The sequence below is a fragment of the Zalophus californianus genome, chromosome 4, assembly GCF_009762305.2.
Source record: "Zalophus californianus isolate mZalCal1 chromosome 4, mZalCal1.pri.v2, whole genome shotgun sequence".
NCBI classification, from domain to species: Eukaryota; Metazoa; Chordata; class Mammalia; order Carnivora; family Otariidae; genus Zalophus; species Zalophus californianus.
Window position 1 is genome coordinate 40870834 of NC_045598.1, and position 19562 is coordinate 40890395.

The 19562-nt window shown below is 43.5% G+C and overlaps 2 protein-coding genes across 13 annotated transcripts in view; one reads left to right on the forward strand and one right to left on the reverse strand.

Annotated features, from left to right (window-relative positions):
- The window catches only part of RNF11 (ring finger protein 11), a 39753-nt gene extending 37025 nt beyond the window's left edge, over positions 1 to 2728 (forward strand). Inside the window, exon 3 of the mRNA XM_027621011.2 lies at positions 837 to 2728. Coding sequence (XP_027476812.1) covers positions 837 to 1008 — 172 coding nt within the window. The 3' untranslated portion in view covers positions 1009 to 2728. The remainder of the gene's footprint in view (positions 1 to 836) is intronic.
- A 6311-nt stretch (positions 2729 to 9039) lies between these two features.
- TTC39A (tetratricopeptide repeat domain 39A) overlaps positions 9040 to 19562 on the reverse strand; it is a 52814-nt gene continuing 42291 nt past the window's right edge. For all 12 annotated transcript variants that reach the window (XM_035726972.1, XM_035726981.1, XM_035726977.1 and 9 more), the window contains 6 exons: positions 17133 to 17224; positions 14992 to 15112; positions 12532 to 12643; positions 12001 to 12115; positions 10796 to 10912; positions 9040 to 10240 (listed from right to left, as the gene is read on the reverse strand). In XM_035726972.1, the coding sequence (XP_035582865.1) occupies positions 10117 to 10240; positions 10796 to 10912; positions 12001 to 12115; positions 12532 to 12643; positions 14992 to 15112; positions 17133 to 17224 (681 nt within the window). In that variant the 3' untranslated portion in view covers positions 9040 to 10116. The remainder of the gene's footprint in view (positions 10241 to 10795; positions 10913 to 12000; positions 12116 to 12531; positions 12644 to 14991; positions 15113 to 17132; positions 17225 to 19562) is intronic.

Consider the following 19562-nt stretch of genomic DNA (forward strand, 5'->3'; position numbering starts at 1 on the left):
AAGAGTGAGTTGAATATCAGATTTTACTTCTGGGAAGTTTTTGTCCTAAGAGCTCATTGTCTGAGAATCCCTAATAAGGACATTCTCCTTTTAGGTTGAGAATGGTCTTGCCAACAGACATAATCTAATTTACTATGTTGATGCTTGGCTATTTGAGCCATAGCACCATTTAGTGTTAGTACTTGAGATAGTAAATTGTCCTGAATACTAACTTCTGAAATACTACAGCATTGGGTTGCTTCTTAAACCTGTAGAATTCAGTGAACTTGAAACTAGGGTTAATAAGGAGATCTTTAGCTACAGCAGCCCAGTAAGTAAACTGAAATTAGTCGTGGTTTTTACGTAACATTTTCTCTTTTTTAAGAGATATATATAGTTACTATATTACTATAAACATACATAGTTATTACATATAGTTATTAAAATGAAAACTATTTTACTCCTGGGCTTACACTAAAAACTGAGTTCACATAAAGTTAATCTGATGGCTTCCTACCTGAAGCATCACATTCTTCGGGTGTCTTCTATAATAGGTAGATGTTTTGTATGTGCAGTTCTAGGAATGGACTTGATCCCCATGTGGTCCATTTCTCTTTGTTCTGTTGATAGCTCTCAAACTCACGCAGATTTCCAGGGGATCAAAATAAGAGATTGTCAGTGGATTAATGCTCATTAGGAAAAAAATCAGTTTGCATGCTTTGGTGGTAGGATGAATGACAGGCAAGCCATTTTCATCTGTTTAGATTAACACAGTCTTTGGAATGGGATTTTAGAGTATTCTAGATATATCACTTCTCTAAAACTGCTTTCTGATTTCTGTCCCTCACCCCCAACAGGTGTGTTATCTGTATGATGGACTTTGTTTATGGGGACCCGATTCGATTTCTGCCGTGCATGCACATCTATCACCTGGACTGTATAGATGACTGGTTGATGAGATCCTTCACGTGCCCCTCTTGCATGGAGCCAGTTGATGCGGCACTGCTTTCGTCCTACGAGACTAATTGAGCCAGGGTCTCTGGTCTGACTTCAAGTGAACCATCATTTTTGGTGGTTTTGATCTTTTGTCACTGAGCCCAAAGAGCCAGGGATTAGGAATTAAGATCATGCACAAAAGTTTCCTAAAAATTCCTGAATGGCTGCAGATGTTGGGGAAAAATACGTGATATTTTAGAAACTTAGGGGGAAAAGTAGGATGGTATTTTTATGTAAAGCCTTGACCCAGTGTTTAAAAATATAATTGTATTTAGATCTTGTTATGCTCCAGTACATAGGAATTGTGTAAAGTGTTACAGCAGCTGTATATGTTTAAATTGTGTGTGTTGAAGATTAGGAAAAAGATAGTGGTTGTTTTTCCTAAATGAAATAACTCTCTTTTTCCCCCCACCCAAATTCTTTTCTGAAGTTGCTGGCATTTGGGTCAAGGTTTTATTAAAAGCTACATTTTATAACACTGGCACAAAAAAAGTAGTTTTAAGCTTGTTTGCACAGTTCTTTTTTTCCATTGGAAATGGAATTCATTGCCTTAGGTCTTTTTAAATAGTGTATTATCGTTGGGGCTGGCTCTATGCTTGAAAACCAGTTTATTTATAACCTGTTATAAGTGCTATATCTGTTTGCAGTTAGGAAATGCAGAATTCAAAGTGATCTCCTAGCTTGTAAGCAAACTGAGATGCACTATCCCTTTTCTATAAAAACTGAGTTAATGTCAAAAAACCAACTCTAGTAAAGTGGGGTTTCCTATTACCCTTTCCCATGTGTTTTATCTAATTATTTTGGTTGTTAATATGGTATTAATTAAAGGTCAAGGTAAATTTTAAATATTAAGATTTCTGATTTATTGAGCTTGAATTATGCCACCATGCTTATGTAAAATGAAAGTGGCACCATGGTGAAACTGAGAAAAGTTGCTCAGTTGTAATAGCTTTGATTTATTCTTGTGACCTCCTTCCCTTATTGTCTTGAACCATAGCAAAAGGATACTGCATCTCTTATTGTTGTAGTGCTGAGGTTATCGAAGTTATATAAAACACATCTCAGTCTCTGTTTCTTGGAAAGTCCTGCTGGCTGACAAGTCTAAGCAGGGAGAATTAAGATAAACGTATTTCATGTTTTGCACACAAATGCAGAATTTGTATAACCACATGACTTCATAGTTGTGATCTCAAAGAGGGAATTTCTCCTTTATCTTTTTCAATGTAAGAGCACTCTGAATCTCTAAGCTTCTGAAGTGTTAGAGGTAGAGATGGTCTAGTAAAGATGTAGTTTGTAATGTTTTATCCATTTAGCATGTGTTTATTTTTCCTTATGTACTCAAAGGTGACTTATTTGTTCAGCTCAGTGATATTACAGCTAAGAATCATTCATTAGCAAAAGAGAAGCAATCTCAGTCTAACATCAGAAATGTTTCTTATTTTATATTGAGTTGAATATTTGACTCTAACACTTTTCTACATACAAAACATGAGTATCTTGAGGGTTCTTCATAATTGCATTGTAGAGGAATTCAGTATGTCATAAATACTTATAAAGGTTTGACATTAGACTGTGGTATCCATATGTTGGTTAATTTTCTTATGAGCCCCATGATGGAAAGACTTAAAGATGAATTTGAGAAAAATTGAAAATTAGATTATCAGGTTCTGTTAAATTGTTACATGTATCTTGCTTAAGTTTTCGTTCATTAATTTATATCCACCCAATTACATAAAGCAAATTTGGAGGAAAACCTGAAGTTGTGCAATATTTTCAGTGATACTACTTTTTTTTTATCCATTTTCTACTTACACATGATGTCTGTGTCATCAAGTATTACAGTCAAACTTTCCTTTTTTCCAGATTGTTAAAATAGGTAAGTGAACTTTTTTAAAAAAATCATCTAATGTTGCTGTTAGTCTTTCTTTATTGCAAGGCTATTTCACAGAAGTTTGGCAGTAATATTGAAGGAACTAGTATTGAGCTGAAAAATTTTTTTAAGGTACTTTGTATTCTTTAATTTTGATTTCCATACACCATGTTAAGAACTATCAATTTTGGCTTTTACTACTTTAAATAAAGTTATAATACAGTTGTAAAGGGCTACAGTTAGAGTTGATTACATAAGAATATTCCCCAAATTATCTAATCCTTTCTTTAAAATGGTGTATAAATTTAAAACAATGTATAAATTTAATCACGAGGTCTATAAACTTTTTGGGAAGATTTTTTTCTGGTGTGGTATTTAATACCATCTAATCATAAATTTAGAAACTTGATAGCTTCAAATTTTCTGAAGCCAAATAATAGGTGCAACTTTTAGATTTGGGCAAGATGTGTTCAAGGGTGGCTGTAGGATTTGAAATACCTGAAAAGCCTGACCAGGAAAAAGTAAAAGAATCTTTTAAGTGTAAACCCAACAAGTTGAAATACTTCTCACAAAAACCCTTTCAATTCTCTGAATGTTCTTTTTTTTTTTCTTTAAAGATTTTTTATTTATTTATTTGACAGAGAGAGACACAGCGAGAGAGGGAACACAAGCAGAGGGATTGGGGGAGGGAGAAGCAGGCTCTCCACCGAGCAGGGAGCCCGACATGGGGCTCCATCCCAGGATCCTGGGATCATGACCTGAGCCGAAGGCAGGCACTTAACGACTGAGCCACCCAGGCGCCCCCTCTGAGTGTTCTTTATAGGGAATTTCTTAAACCAGGAGAAGATTGCCCCTACTGTTAGTGTCCCCTGCGTAATATAAGCCAATATGATTTTACAGAATACAGTGAGCATTGTATTAAAACATTCTTTGCATACAAAGCTTCATCATAAGGAAACATGCATTTTAAAAAAGCAGACCTGCCTGTATACTTCTGAGACTGCAATGGTAAACAGTAATGAAGGGAAGTTTCTTTGGCATGATTCAGAAATGTAGGCAGTTTTTGGTGGTTACCTCTGCTTAAAGGCATTGCCTAGCAGTTTCTCAGAGCCAATTAGGTTACACTTGCAGCCACTGTAGTAACCTCAACTAATTTTGTAAGCCTTTAATTTTGAAACTGTGGACATAAAAGTTGGATTGGTTAGTAGTATCTCCTCAAGTACTTTAAATTTACTCACTGAAAGTAAAGATCAGCTATTCTTTTCCTGGATGGGAGAAAGTCAGAGAAGACAGTTTATAATCCCTCCTTCTGTACCCTCTATGCAGCTCCCTTGCGCTAATCTTACACTCAGTGACACTTCCCTCAGACACAGGCCGATCTGGATGTCTCCATCATGGGAAGTATGGTCATAAGAGCCATCAGTGTCCTGAGCTGTCTCTTCCTGTGTTATATTAACCCTTTGGGGACTTAGTTGAATTCCTTCTAATTTCTTCCCTCTAAGTCTCAGTTCCTAAATATTTGGCCATTGAGATCTCGTTTCCATCAATTTCATGCCTCTTCTATTCATGAAGGCTATGTTCCTGCTCCCTTCAGAAATGAATCCATAAGTATAGGCTAGCCTGCCCGTTTAAAGATTGGATCTACCTATTCATCTCTTTAAATACATTTTTTCCTTAAAGGTGTACACAAAACCTAGGTGCTTATTAATAAATGCTTGTTATAGAGTAAAAATGTCCAACTATTAAATTTTCATTGTTGCATTGAATGTAATTATTGATTAACCTACTATTAAATGAGATTTTCCTGAGAGCCATTAAAAATGGTCTCTGAAAAAATTTCTCAGTTCTGTAGGTGAAAACATGTATTTGCCTATGGTTAGTCAGTGGTTTAATGCTCACAGTTCAGATTTATGGCTTTCATGTGTGGTAATTCAAGTGAAACAAGGATTTAATGGAGTAACTAAATTTTTGATTGTATAATATAAATATCTTAAAATAGTACTTTTTCTAAGTGGTTTGAAAGATATAGTAAGTTAATTTTATGTATTTAGGGGATGTTAACTGGGCTGTTTATTAGCTTAGCACATTATTTTTACTAGAGAAAAAGAACCTCTTTTTTAAGCTCCTAGGAGTTACATTACAACACATTAAGGTTTATATTAAAATGACATACAGATGTTAATAAATGGGTGAGGCACATGTATTTTGGCAATATTAACTTAAATATACTTTGTAATTTGTTTTCTGAGAGCCCGTGGGTCTCAAAAAACATCCCACAAAAAAATGATTAGCCCACTTAATTCTACCCAGTACTTTTATAAATTATATAGTGGTAGTTTAAAAAATAACAGCACAACTAGGTGCTCATTGATTATTCCAAGGTTGATTGTCCAGATACGAATATCCAGACTTTGCTTTTCCATTTTACCTTTTGCTATCTCCTTGCTTTTTAGCATGGAAACAAAATCCACAAGTCCCTTTACAACCCATTTCCTGATCCATAAAATTTTTGTTAGGGGCTTCAGCAAAACTGTACAAAAGGGATTTGGATTTATCTGCATGTTTTAATTGTCCACATTGTTCTTGTTTGCTTTATCACTGAGCAATAGGCATTAGCTCAGGACAACAGCTGGATCCATCTGATAAATGTTGCTGACAGACTAAAACCGTTTACTGTTTTCATAAAGTTTTCAAGGCAACTTTAGGAGAGATACTGTCCTTTAAATTTTTTTTCCTTAAGTTTCTGTCCACTGGAAGATTTAGTCATCTTTGGATGCCTCCACAGAAAGTTTGTTTTTCTCTGCGTATGAATGAAGCAGTATTATCAATAAGGTATAGACTTTAAGCATCTAAAACTAATTGTGATCAAAGGAGGAGCAACACCTGTATGGTTCGGAGCCCTTCTATTAACATCAGTGCTTGTCGGCTCCAAATTTCTTGTCCCTGAGAAAAAGAAGTTGAAAAAGGTAACTGAGGGTTTGCCTCAAGAGTCCGGTCCTAGTGGTGAACTCTGAATGCTTGTAAGATTTGGTTGGCTTTGCAAAAGTAATGAGCCCAGCTTTTCTCGGGGAGGCCTCATAAGAGTTCACCCTGTCATTTAGGATCTAAAAGCAAGTCTTAGACATTGTGTGAATTGGAAAGCCTGGATTATGCTATCAAAAAGACATTGAGATTCGCCTCCAGCACTATTCTAGAGGTGTGGAAATACATTCTGCCAATTCCAGAACCATGCCACACAAACAAAATGCTCCATGTGTTCCAAGCCAAGGATTTCTGGTGTTTGAGCTATTAGCCAGTACCTTTTCCATCCTTAATAGTGAGTGGCCCAAAGGTCAATGTAAGTCAGATCCAACTTTAACCTGCTAATTTTACAGTTTGACCAGCAGTTTAGCAAAGGATGGGCTTTAGAATTCAGCTGCCTGGCTTTAAATCTTTCTGCTGCATAATAGCTGTGATCTTAGGCAAGTTATTTAACCTGTGTCTCAGTTTTCTCATCTGTAATAGTCCCTACTTCATAGGATGGTTATGAGAATTACATATGTGTAAAATGCCTAGACTAGCAAGAGGTAAATAGTGAGCACTTAATATTAGTTATTATTTTTCCACCCAAAGCATATGGTATATGGTGTTCTGAACGATTTGCTAATGATGTGATGAAAAATAAAACCCAATCCAGTTATTTGTGAGGTGTTAGCTATGATGTGTCTGATTAAACTTGAATGTCAGCTCTTTCTTAGAAGTCCAAAGCAACGTTTAGTAATTGTCTTCCCAAAAGAAGGGCTCTGTTATATTTTGTCACTTAACAGTGGTTTTATATACTAGAAACAATTCATACATTACCCATTTAGAAATGGATTTTTCAAGCCCCAAAATGAGGTTCCTTGTTTATGGACTTAACCTGTTGGGCAGTGATGAACTTTGCACTAGATTTCAAAAGAGCTAATGCTAACCAAAGCAAAAAGGCATTTTCCAGCCTTGGAAAGCTGCATCTGAGGTGTGTATGAGAAGTTCCCATTTTGCTTGGTTTTCAGAATCTAAGCACCTCTCGTTTATTAGTGAATTCGTATGATGGTGCTAAAGACTAAGGAAACAGTTGAAAGGCTCACTATTAGGCTTTAAATTTGAAGCAAAGAAAAAGTCCTCATCATCTTAGAAGAAAAACTTGGGAGTAACTCCAGAGAAAAGTCTCTCTGGATTTTTCTTCATGATTCTAGCACTCAGCAGGCTGAGGCTTTCTGAAAACCACCTGGTGTCGTTCTTCAGTTGCTGGAACTCTTTCACCTGGGCCTCAGCCAAGTCTTGTGTTGGCATTGGCCTTTTAGGGTCCTGCTTTAGCTGTCAGCTTATGACTTTTTGCTGTGAATGACGAAAGCTGTCTTGGAAATACTCCCATTCTGACTTGAGAGATAAGGAGTAGGGAATCCTGCCAACACATGGGAGAGCTGATAGGGACCAGCACACTGCTGGCAGCCACCCTGTGAGTCCAAGGGCCTGTAACCAGTGAGAGGCAGAGGTAGACTTTCCATTGCAGAGGGCCTGTTTAGATTATGGTACACAGTTGCTACTTCCTAATGGTGGAGTTCCTCTGTGTAACAGGATTTAGACTTTCCCCAGGTGAAGATTATTTGCTCTCCAAGTGTGCTGGGCTACTATAGAGGCCTTTGATTGAGAAAGCCTCTCATTTCTGGTTGAGTGGATACAAGGCTTTGGCAAAAGGTAGGGAGGTATATATCTCTTGTCTCACTTTGGATATGAAAATCCAAAAATATACTTGACCAGAGTTAGACCAATTGACAGCAGGAAAGAGCCTTAATCTAGTGCAAATTAGTAATTTTTTGAGGGTCCATGGCTTTCCCAAGGTCACTCTGAAAATTAGTAACAAAGCAGGGACTAGATTTCAGGTCTCCTTACTTCTAGGCCAGAATTCTCCACCTGATAGTTCCCTCTCCAGGGCATATGTGCTGGAAAGCTCTGCACTATTAGAGAATTAATAACCAGAAATGGCTGAAAGAAGATAGAACAAGAAGCCCAGGACAGAATTTTCACCTTCAAAGCTTCCACACAAGGGTTAGACACCTGACATTTTCACCCAACTTCGCAAACATGTTTTTAATAGACTATCTCATAAGCTGCAGGTGGGATAAAGTAGACAAAACCCCACTGATTTCTCTTACCAGCCAGACTGTAGCCGTGGCAGCAGAGGTGAGGTTGCATTGGTTAATTAATGAAGCCCAGCAGGAAATCAGTAATAACACTGACAAGGAAACCATCCTAGCATAAATTTTTTAAAAATAAAAGTGCCTAAAATGAATGTTTAAAGAAAAGTGTTTTGTTAACTGCAGTTTTGCAAGTTGTGCTTGGCATCCTGTGACCAGTGTGCTGTTTGTTTTTTTTTTTATACAGCAGTAGGTACTAGTGTTCCAATATGTGAAGGAACCACAAAAGGCCACCCTCATTCAGCAGCCTGGTTCTAGTCATTCCTCTCACCCTGCCCTACCCAACAACCTAGAAACAGGCTGGTCTCCGAGAATCCAGGCTTTGGAGAGCAAGCTTGCAGAGGGCTTGCTCTCGGTGGAGAGCATTCTTGTGTCTAGTTCTAACAAAACGAGAAATTTTTTTTTTCATAGCATTTCTGCTCTGACAGTACTAAGTGCAAAAGAGGATCCTGACAGGGTTTTCTGCTTTGTTTTCCTAATGAGAATTTGCTTTACTTAAAACCTATGACTTCATTATTAGTCACAGAAGGCTGGTTGACTATGTTAATAATCTAACCAGCCCCTGGCATATGTTCAGAAGTGTTTGCTAAAAATCCAGCAATGCTGGAAGATTGGAGAAATTGTCTGTGGTTCTTCCCTTACAGAAATTGCATTCATGTATTTGAGGAGTCACATTTCACTCATGAATATTTTTACTGTGTACATGATTTTTTTCCACCAGGGAAATGGTTAAGTTGAAGTATGCTGTCATTGGCTTGTGAATGGTAAAGCTTGGTGTCTAGTCACTGAACTTGAGTTCTTGCTGTGGCAGTCCCAGAGCTTCCACATTCAGATGCTTTTAAGGGACAGAAGGTTAATATAAGTGTGGAGAGCAGCCTCTACTCCGCTCCAACTGATTGTTGCCTTGTTATCTTATAGGGATGAGCCCAATGTTGCCAGATTGGATTCTCTTTTTTAAATAAGAGGCCAGAAACCAGATTTGTGAAATATCCCCATTTTTAAATGTTATTTTAAAAACATTTAAGGCATCGTGTTGTCTAAATAAAACATACCTGGGCTATATGGCTTCTGATCCAGACTTTTCTGCCTTGCCCAAGAATTCAAGCAACACATATTTTACTGAAATAGATGTTGCATGATCTCTTAAGTGTATAAGTTTTATTAAATATCTCTTTTCTCTTAACTGAAAAATATAAAACATACACAATGGGCCAGGAATAACCATTGTAAGACAAATGCTGTCAGTAAATGAATGTACCTCGTAGTGAAGTACAGATGATTTTTGTTTTGTAAATTATTCCCAGTTGTTTCAGTTTGGCATACAGTGAGGATGCGGACTGGTGTCTGAGAACCTCCCCCCCCACCAACTTCTTGGCTTTGGCACAGAAAGGGCCACACAGCTCCCGTTCTGTCAGGCCTCAGCAACTCCCATTCCTTACTTGTAGAGATTTTTTTTTTTCTACAGAGGGATTCACATGTCTTTTTAGTGAAATAATTTTCATTTTTGTTTTAAATTGGAAAGTTACTAAGGGAGTGAAACTGAGGTGTAAGAAGTAAGGTAGTGGGTGTCAGTGTGCAACATCTACACCCAACCTTCAGAAGCCTTGATGGTCCTTCTGGCCCTGGAAGCTGAGACATTGCTGAATTTTGAAAAGCATCATATATAGATTTACCTCCAGATAAGTATGGGTTAAAACAAAGATTTACAGGTGGTGGGTTTTTTTGTTTTTGTTTTTAAAGCCAACTGTGATCCCACTAATATTTCTAAGGAAAATGTAAACTGTTCATACATTCTCTTAAACATCACAGTGAAAAACAAGTACCCGTATGTGTGATAGGGCAGGCAGAGGACTCCACCTGCTCTGTCCTTGGTAAAGGCCCTTGGCCACACTGGTGAAAATGCCGGCTTCCCTTCTGCATGGATACCTATGTCATGCTATCCCACTGGAGCACCGGTGGACCCCAAAGGCAGGGCAGGGGAGGGGATCTTGTTGAAATGTTTCCAGGAGCTCTGTCCAGCTGTTTCTGTCTTCCAGCCTGGAGTGCTGCATAAAACTATAAGGACACTGATGAGACCATGGATCTGTTGCCATTCTCTAGGGAAGACTTGGCTTGGAGTATGGCTGCCTGGATTCTAAAATGTGTCCTTGACTCCATGGAGTAATTCTTGTAGTTCTGCCTGGAAAAGACCAGAGAATGAGGCATATAAGGCTGCTCTAAGAAGTGCTTTTCCTTCCATCTGAACTGTAGGAGACTACCAGGCCAAGGAAGATTTTCAGACACTTAAATCCCTGTCTCTGTCCAAAGAAAGAGTTGGGCCTTGTCCAGTAGAGAAAAACAGAAAGGATGTGTAACCCCTCACCCTGGTATTGTACCCTCTGGAACCACTCTTATTCCTGTTGAGTCCCCAAGCTTGAGGGAATGATTTTAAGAAATAAATCCATGGGGCTAGAAGGCAGGAGACCTGGGTCTTCCTACCAGCCCAGCAGTTGGCTTATGGTGTGATCCTGGATAATTCACTCCCTGCTTCTGGGATTCCAATCCTCACTGGCAAATTGAAGAAGCCTCCCTATACCAGGTGAGAATTGTCCCAGGGACACAGGCCCAGCGTCTGGCCTGCCATAATGCCCTTACCAGCACCCTTCCTCCCTGCTGCCTGTGTTCTTCCCCAACCCGGGTGAAGTTCCTGAGCTCAGGGGGAACAAAGGACAGACCGACGCTAACCACGCCTTACTTGGCAGTTTCCAAGAGTTTGACAGCCTCTTCGTTTCTGCCTTGCTCCATAAACAGTAGGGCCAGCTCCAGCAGAGCGTTTGGTATCAAGTAGTGATCATATTTAATCTTCTTTTCACTGTGGCACAGAGGAGGACATGGCTTACCGGCTCTGCCCTTGAGATATCCTTCAGAGTCTTCCTGAGCCTTCCCCGAGTGGGAGGATCTAGTCCATGCCTTCACATGGGGTTTTCTGATAACGAATCCTAGTTGGGAAGGTTCCCACCACATAGCCGTAGAAAGGCTTATGATCCACACGAGAGCCTTCCAGTCCTCTGCACCTAGGGCCTCAGTTCCCTGATAACTTATGGCTCATGCCATGTCCTTGGCCCATGCCCACTGTTGCCAACCCCCTTTGTCCAAGTTACATGGTTTACTAAATTAGGAAGTCTACTGTCTCCAGGCTTGGCCCTTCTGACCCACTCTCCATGCTGCGTCAGGTACTCTTTTAAAACCCAAACCTGCCCTGCTCAGTATCCTTCCTGATCTTTTCTGTCTGCAGGATAAAGTTCAGCCTTGTAAGCAAAACATCCAGGCCCTTCTCAGTCTAGTCCCCCTTATTTCATCTATAACCCTTTCCCTCTATATAACTTCACCCAAGCAGAGAAGGACCTAATCACTGTCACCCCAATCTTGGGTGTTTATCCTGTGTCCAGGCATTTGCACATGCTGTACTTACTCCCACTTAAAACTCCTGTTTTCCTTTCTCTGCCTGATAAACTTCCCAGTTAAAATGGCATCCCTGGAAAGCCTTTCTTGGTATCTTGCATTATGTTTAGGTCCCTCCTCAGGGCACCTACTGTCCTCCCTGCTTTCCTCTTAACACAGCCAGACTGAGTTGCCTAGAGCTGTCTACCTGTAACATTTGTGCTCCTCAAGGGCAGACTTGAATTACAAACTCTAGGAGGCACCATTCACCTAAAACTTCAGTGTGGATGGACTCCTGTAGGTAGGCAATCTGGTGGCCCCGGGGAATGAGGTCTAATGATCTGTGCCCAGCAAGGATCCTGGCATAGAACAGACACTAGTACAAATGTAGTGAATTGGGGGTAGGCTAGAGTCAAGCATTGGAGTGCAGGTGAGGAAGGAGGGACCCTGCCAATTCTACCCAGGAGACGGGCCCAGCAGTAGGCCGCCTGGAGTGGGAGCAGCCACAGAGGCACTTACTTGAAAGAGATGCTCCTGAAATTCTCCTCAGCTTCCTGGACACGGCCTAGGTATTTCAGACAGAGGCCTTTCAGCAACTTCACCAAGCACTCATCATCCACTGAGTACTCATTCTCTAAGAATAGGGGAGTGAGGGCAGAAGACAGGCTTGTTTATTTCTGCAACAGTTACTCATGGAGCCCCTACTCTGCTGGGCCCTGGGGACAGAGAGGTAACTCACACATGGTCACTGTCCTCAGGAAGCTCACATCTGGGAAGGAAAGACAGATACTGAGACAGTGACAATGTAGTGAGATCAGGATTGATTGAAGGAAGCCCAGGGGCTGTGGGAGCCCAGAGGAGGCCTTGACCCTACCTGGGGGACAATGGACAGCTTGGAGAAGCTGCCATTGAAGCTCAGTCTTAGAAAGACAAAGCACCACTAACCAGGGTAGAGAAGTAAGGAAGAACGTTTTTAGTAGAGGGAAACTTTAACCGTAAAGACCTGTGATCTGACTCAGCCTGGCAGTTTCAAGGGCCGGGGTTAGTCACCTGGGCCCTTTTTCAGCATCTCTTCAGCCTTGGTGATAATCCCAAGTATCCCGTCTGTGAGTTCTGGCTGCTTCCCAATCACAGCATAGCCATTCCAAATGTACATCATTTCCTGAGGGCAATCACAGCATAGCCATTGCAAATGTACATCATTTCCTGAGAGCCATTCCAAATGTACACCATCTCCTGAGCGCAAGTCAGTCCAAAGGTTTCCTCCCAGGTGGGGCCTTAGTTTCCCCAGCTGTAAATGGGCAGCTCAGATCAAGAGGATCATTAAAGGCCCTTCTAGCTCTAATCTTTTATGACAGATCTCAGCCCAGCCTATGAAGGGCTCGAAGGGGCCGTGGCAGGGAGCCTCATCACGGATATTGGGATCTCACCTTAACACCAATGTGGATTTAAGATGGACCCATATCCTCGCTGTTCTGCTCATAGCTGCACAGTTTTGTTTTTTTTTTAAGATTTTATTTATTCATTTATTTGAGAGAGAGAGAGCACATGAGAAGGGGGAGGGTCAGAGGGAGAAGCAGACTCCCTGTGGAGCAGGGAGCCTGATGCGGGGCTTGATCCCGGGACTCCAGGATCATGACCTGAGCCGAAGGCAGTCGCTTAACCAAATGAGCCACCCAGGCGCCCTGCACATAGTTTTTAATACTCTTCTGTTCGTGGCTTCCCTGGGTGGTTATCCTGCTCTCTCTCCCAACCTCTCTGTGTCCAGACTCTTCCCCCATACTTTGAGGACCAGGCTATGACCCACATTCTCCAGGAAGTCCTCCTCCCTGCTCATCTGGCAGGACCCTCCCATATTGAAGGAACTATATTTACTTAAGCACTTTAGGATTTACAATAGCTCTTAAGACTGTCATGTCACCCTGTCTCTCTTCTCCCAAGGCAGTGGGCTTGAGTTACCATCATGAAAACTACGCAACACATCGGATTCCTTTCTTTCCTCCACTGCCAGGAATCTCAGAATTCTAAATTAAATGTTCAGTTATAGTAATTCCATTAGCATTTCCTAAACTATGAAACCAGGTAATAGATGTGAAAGTGATTTGTATACAAAAAGTTCTAAAAAGATATTATTTTGGTTCTTGTTATTATGTTCTAGGGAGGGAATTTAAGTTTAGAACCAGTATTCCTCAAATGGTGTATATGGTCCTAAGTTAGCAAATGTTCCTTTAAAGAAAGAGGTCTGTGGCCAAATAAGGGGAAAAAAAATCATCTTCAAGCTTATTCTTGGAGACTTACCATACATATTATTATATGAAGGCTCCAAAAGGTCCACAGTGTATAAACTTTGTTTAGGCCAGTCTTTCCCAAATATATTTAATCACAGAAACTATTTTAGGCATAAATAGCATTTTGCAGATTATAGTTTGAGAAATTCTCCTAAATTTCTGGTATAGTCACTTCTTGCCCTTTCCATCACCCCCATAAGTTTTATTGTACATTTTAAGCTATAAACAACTTCAAAATGTGTTTAGAAATAACCTAGGATACATAATAAACTGTATATTGATATTGTTTTTGATTCATAAAATATTTAACAGTTTATCAGCTAATTCTCGTTACTGCTGTATGAAACGGGCAAGATGTATATGATTCCTAATCTTACATTAAGGGAAGGGGAACCCTATCCAAGGGCACATTGTTAGTGAATAGTGGAGCTAGGACCAGAAAAAAAAGCAGTGCCCTTTCCACTTTTTTGGCTACCTTAGTATTTGAATAACAAAGACTCTTAACGAGCTGGGAACTTCTCTGATGCCTGCTCAAATCATGCATGGAAGTAGCATCATAACAGCGGTTCAGAATCTGGGCTCTAGAACCATTCTAGGTTTAAATTCTAACTCTTCAACTGACTAGCTGTGTGACCTGGACAAGTTACTTTATCTTTCTACTTATCTTACCTATTTATTAGATATTTTCTCTCTCCACTTACCTATTAGGCCTTCTCCCCATCTGTAAAAAGGGGATACTACCAGCATCTGATACTCAGGGCTGTTGTGAGGATCAAATGAGGCAATGGGTGTAAAGAACACAGTCAGTGCCCTATAACATGGTCCTAGGCCTCAGAAAAACTTGGTCCAGTGAGGGGGACAGTGTAAACAGTTATAATCATGTGACGAGACTGAAACAGATGGGTGGGAACACAAACAGCTGAGTGATGCCCTTGCCAGAGCACAGGGGTGTGGGCCTGCTCTCCCACCTTGAGGCGCCTGAAGCCTGCTCACCTGTCTCCCTGCCCCCACCAGACCAGTATTTTCTCAGGCTGGGGCTGGCTCTGGCCTATTTGTGTGCTTCCCTCACAGTCCCAGGAAACTGTGAAATCCTTTTCAGGGCCCTGAGCATGACGGTCTTTCTCTCCCATCCACTTCCCCCTGGCCGTAGCAGTATCTCTGGCTTTCAGTTAATCCCCACAATCCAAAGAAGTACAGGGACAGTCTAGACCCTCCTACCCACCAGAGCAGGGATTGGCAACGAGATCGGTTTGGGGGAGAGGTAGCGTCTGGACTTCCGGATAGCAAACTTCTCTGTAGGTAGAGATTTCCCTGCAATCTTGAGCTTCAGGCCAGGCACTGCTCTGTGAAAGAGATGAGGGGAAGAAAAAAGCTAGAGAGGACTGAGATCTCCAGCCTGCCCAGCCTCTGCTTGGCTCCTCTCTGGGCCTCAGTTTCCCCAGTTTATATGAGGGACTGTGTCGGACTCAACAGCCTGTGGCTGTGGCCTTATATCACAGGCCCTGTCCCCAAACCCGACCACTTCCCGAGGCTAGGTAAGAGGCCTCCTCCACACCAGCTGGCAGAGGTGAGAATGTCAGCAAACACCCCAGGCCTGCTTTGCTAGTTGTCTTGCTTCCACTCTCAGGCCCAGAAGGCCCAGCAGAAGTCTGACCCCAGTTCCACAGGGGAGATTAACACCCAGAGAAAGGGAAGGACCTGCCCACAACCGCACGGCTCAAACCTTTAATTAACTTGCCACGTGAGTTGTGGCCTCCTTAGCTGTTTCCAAGTGCAGAGTAACATGCATGCAGCTGGCAAGCCTCCACATCTGGGGCCTCACCCACCCAGCTCCATTCCCACCCTCCGATTTCTGCCACAGTCACTGGGTGTGGCTGTGACCCTCAGGCCTGAGCCATCCAGCTGGATCTAGTTGTGAGGTTCCCTGCCAAACACCTCCCCTGCTTATTCACTGTGGAACCTCTCTGGGCCCCCGTTTTCTCATCTCTGAATTGGAGATAGTGATATGAAGGGGAGCAGCATTTGTCACCCCGAAATATGCCTCTTTGGCATAAGGATTATGTTAGGCTGGTTAAGGAACAGCAGATACAGGAAAAGCTCTGAAAACCTAGTAGCAGCTGCCCTTTTTTAAGAGACAATTACATTTATAAGTGAGATCTCCCAATAATAAGGGCTTTTCTCCTCTGTACCTGAAAGAGGATGATGACAAGCCCTAGAAACTCTTAAAGGAGAAAGCAGAGACTTAAATCTGCAGGACCACCTTACCCTCCTTTACTGTGCTTTGCCTGAAAACCTCTCAGAACTGGCTCTCCACCTCCCAACATCTTCTGTTATGTTTAGCTGGGGATGATATTTAAGGTGATGGCTTGGGCCATTTCAGTGACTCAGTTTTCCTGGGTCTCGCCCGTGTATACAGGAGGTATACACGTTATTAAACTCTGGCCTATTTCTCTCCTGTTAATCTTTTATTATTAGGGGTGGGGGGAGTATCTCAGCCAGTCTCTAGCCAAGAACCTAGAACTGTAGAGGGAAAATGATCCTTCCTCCCCCACAGATACTTACTGTCCCAGGCTTTCTGGAAGAGCTTTGAGATGGAGAAGTGGAGGCACTTGGTAAATGATAAAACACCCTACAACTATGACAGCAGTTAGTGGGAAGCTCAGGTTACCACCACTCCCAGGTCTGCAAGCTGGGGTCAGCCCTCACCCAGGACTGGAAGAAGGCCCAAGGCTCCATCCTCAGCCTGCTGAGGCTGAGCTCTGCTCTAGACCCTTCTCACAAGGCAATCAGCAGCACAGATAAGAATAAAAACAGCCACTATTCAGTGGCTCCAGGCCCTACTCCAGGCTCTTCAATATAGTCTCTATTTGATTCACAAAACAACCCTGCAAGGCAGAAGTGGTTATTCTCATTTTATAGCTACTGAAATTGTTCACAGTGACACAGCTAAGAAACGGCAGAGGCTGGATTTGATCCTGTTTGATTCCCACATTTTGGTTCTCTACTGTGCTTCTCTGAGTAGAGCTGGCTAACTCAGCAGAAGGGACCTCAGATCTCTGAACTTCAGTGTCCACACATCTATCCCACTGACCAGAAGAAAGAGGCTCAGTGGAAAGGATGTTGATAAAACCCCTTTCTTGAGGCTGGCGGGGGCGGGGGGGGGGGGGTGGGGAGCCCTCTGAACAGATTCAAAGGGCCGGAACAAGCAGCAGTAGGAAGTGGTGGTGATGAGGCACATGGGGCCATCCTGCGGGAGGGTCAGGGAGCTCAGAGCCAGGGGAGGTAAGAAGCCCGCCACCTCCCTCCCTGGTGCCCACAGCTCAGGGTGGCTGTGGGCAGATGTGGCTGAGGCCCCGGACCCACCTGAACAACTCCACTTCATCATCCCCAAACGGCTTGTAATCCTCTTTTCCAAACATGCTGAGGTAGGCGGCCTTCATGTAGATGTAGGTGGCCTGGGTAAGGCAGAGCAAGAGTCAGATGTAAGCAGCCCGCCCTCCACATACCCCATTCAGACCTCACAGGGCCAGCCCGGTAGCCAAGCCCCAGGGGAGAAAGTGAGGGTGAGGAAGCTGAAGCACCTTGAGGACTTGAGCTGGGAGCTAAGTCCTGGAGAGGCCCACATCAAAGCCACTTCCTTCTCTCCTCTGATGCAGCGGAGGGAAGGACTCAGGCAACTAGTAGGTGTGCGGGGCGGTGCTGAGGCGAGGATGGACACACAAAGGGCAGTAAGGGCTTCTGGGAAGTAATTCCTTCAGACTGGACTCTTGAGAGCCAATGGGAAGATTCACAGAGACCTGAGAAAGGACCTTCCAGATGAGGGGAACAGCCTGCGCAAAGCCAGGGAGGGGCCGAGATATGTGGTAAGAAGGTGACAAATAGGTAGCGGAAAGTATGGAATGCCTAAGAACAGAGGTGGGAGGCCAGAAGAGTGAGTCAGGGTCCCTGCGTATAACTGCCTTCCTGTGTGCCAGGCACTGTACACACCTCACTTCACTTGATCCCAAAGACAATGCCAGAAACGAATCTGTACCTCGCCTCTGCTTTCTGACTGGGACTGCAGAGCTTCTGGGGACAGAGCTGGAAGTGAACCCAGGTTTGTGTGCTTCCAGGGCCTTGCCCACTGGATCCACAGCCAGCCCTGACAGGGAAGGTGCAGCTGTGCAGAGACCCCCCCATCCCCACCCCAGGGTACATCCCTGAAAGCTGCTCCCCTTCCCCAGGAGTCCAGCCTTCCAGAAACCTGGCTATGTCCTGCCCCCCAGTGGCCGAGCCTTGAGCCTCAGCTCCTGCCACCAGGGGCTGTGGAGGAAGAACCGGCCAGTGGCTCACTAAAAAGAACAGGGGGTGGAGAAGGAAAGGGAGCAGGACCTCGTGGAGTCTCAGGAGTCTCAGGAGAAGGCAGAAAGCAGCCTCCGCCTGGGGGCCCCTCTCAGGCTGAAGCTCAGGGCTACTCCTAGTTCCACTCTGCCCTCCATGCTTCCATCTACCCTTCACAAAATGAGGAAAAGCTGGTCTTTGCAGGGGTGGTGGTAAGATCTCCCCCCTCTGAAACCTGTTGCTCATCCCATCTTTAACCTCCTGGTGTCATCCTTACCTTCTCCCTCTCTGCCTGGCACTGAGTCAGCAAGTCCTCATGATCTGACCTCCTCTATAGCTCTTGAATCCCACTGGCCTCACCCTCACTCACTGCACCAGCCTCCACCCCACATCCCCGCTCCAGGCCACCAGGGATGTCTTTCTACTGCCCTCGTCCATGGTTTCCTAACCCATCTCCTTGCTCCCATCCCTGTCTCTGCAAGCCATTTCCACACCACCGCCAGTCTGTTTTTTATTTAATGATTTTATTTAACAGAGAGAAAGAGCGCGAGTGGGGAAGGGGCAGAGGGAGAAGGGCAAGCAGTCTCCATGCTGAGAGTGGAGTCCGACATGGGGCTTTATCCCATGACCCTTAGATCATGACCTGAACCAAAATCAGAGTCAGATGTTTAACCAACTGAGCCACCCAGGCGCCCCCACTCTGATTTTTTTAAGTCAAGTCATGTCAGTTCCTCTTTGAAATCTTGGTAGCCCATAATGCTTAGGATAAAATCCAGACTCCCTGTAATGGACTGTAAGCCCCTACCCTGTTTCCTCCCCCAGTCTCCTCTCCAACTTCATGTTGTTTCCCCCTCACTCACATCACTCTAGCCACGCTGGCCTCTGGGCTGTTCCCAGAACACCTGAGATGCACTCACCTCCCCCACCCCTGCATCTTCAGTGTCCTTTGCCTGGAATGCTCTTCATTAGGAAATCCATATGGCTGGCTCCCACACTTCATTCTGGTGTGTTCTCAGACAGGCCTTGCCTGATTTTTCTTTACTGCATATACCAGCCTGACATTATACTGTACACCTATTTGTGTGTTTCTTATCCCTCTTCCCACTAGAATATGAGCCTTGATATGGAGGGTTCTTTGCTTTGTTCACTGTTGGATGTCCTCAGGACCTGGCCCATGGGGTGCCCAACAACTGCAGGAGGGATTTCTTAGAGCACAGATCTAAGCCACAAACATCAGGGGCTCCCCCACTCTCAGACTAAAGCCCAACCAGCTACTCAAGGCCCTTTGTGACCTGATTTTCTGATTCCTCTTCTGCCATTTCTCCCCCATCAGTCCTTAAACTCCCTTAAACAGGCCTTCACCTGTGCCATCCCTCTGCCTGGGATGCCGTTGTCCCTCCTTACCAGGCCCATCCGCCGGCCTCCTCGAAGAGCCTTCTGCTACCCCTCCGCCACCCCAAACAACTTACCCTC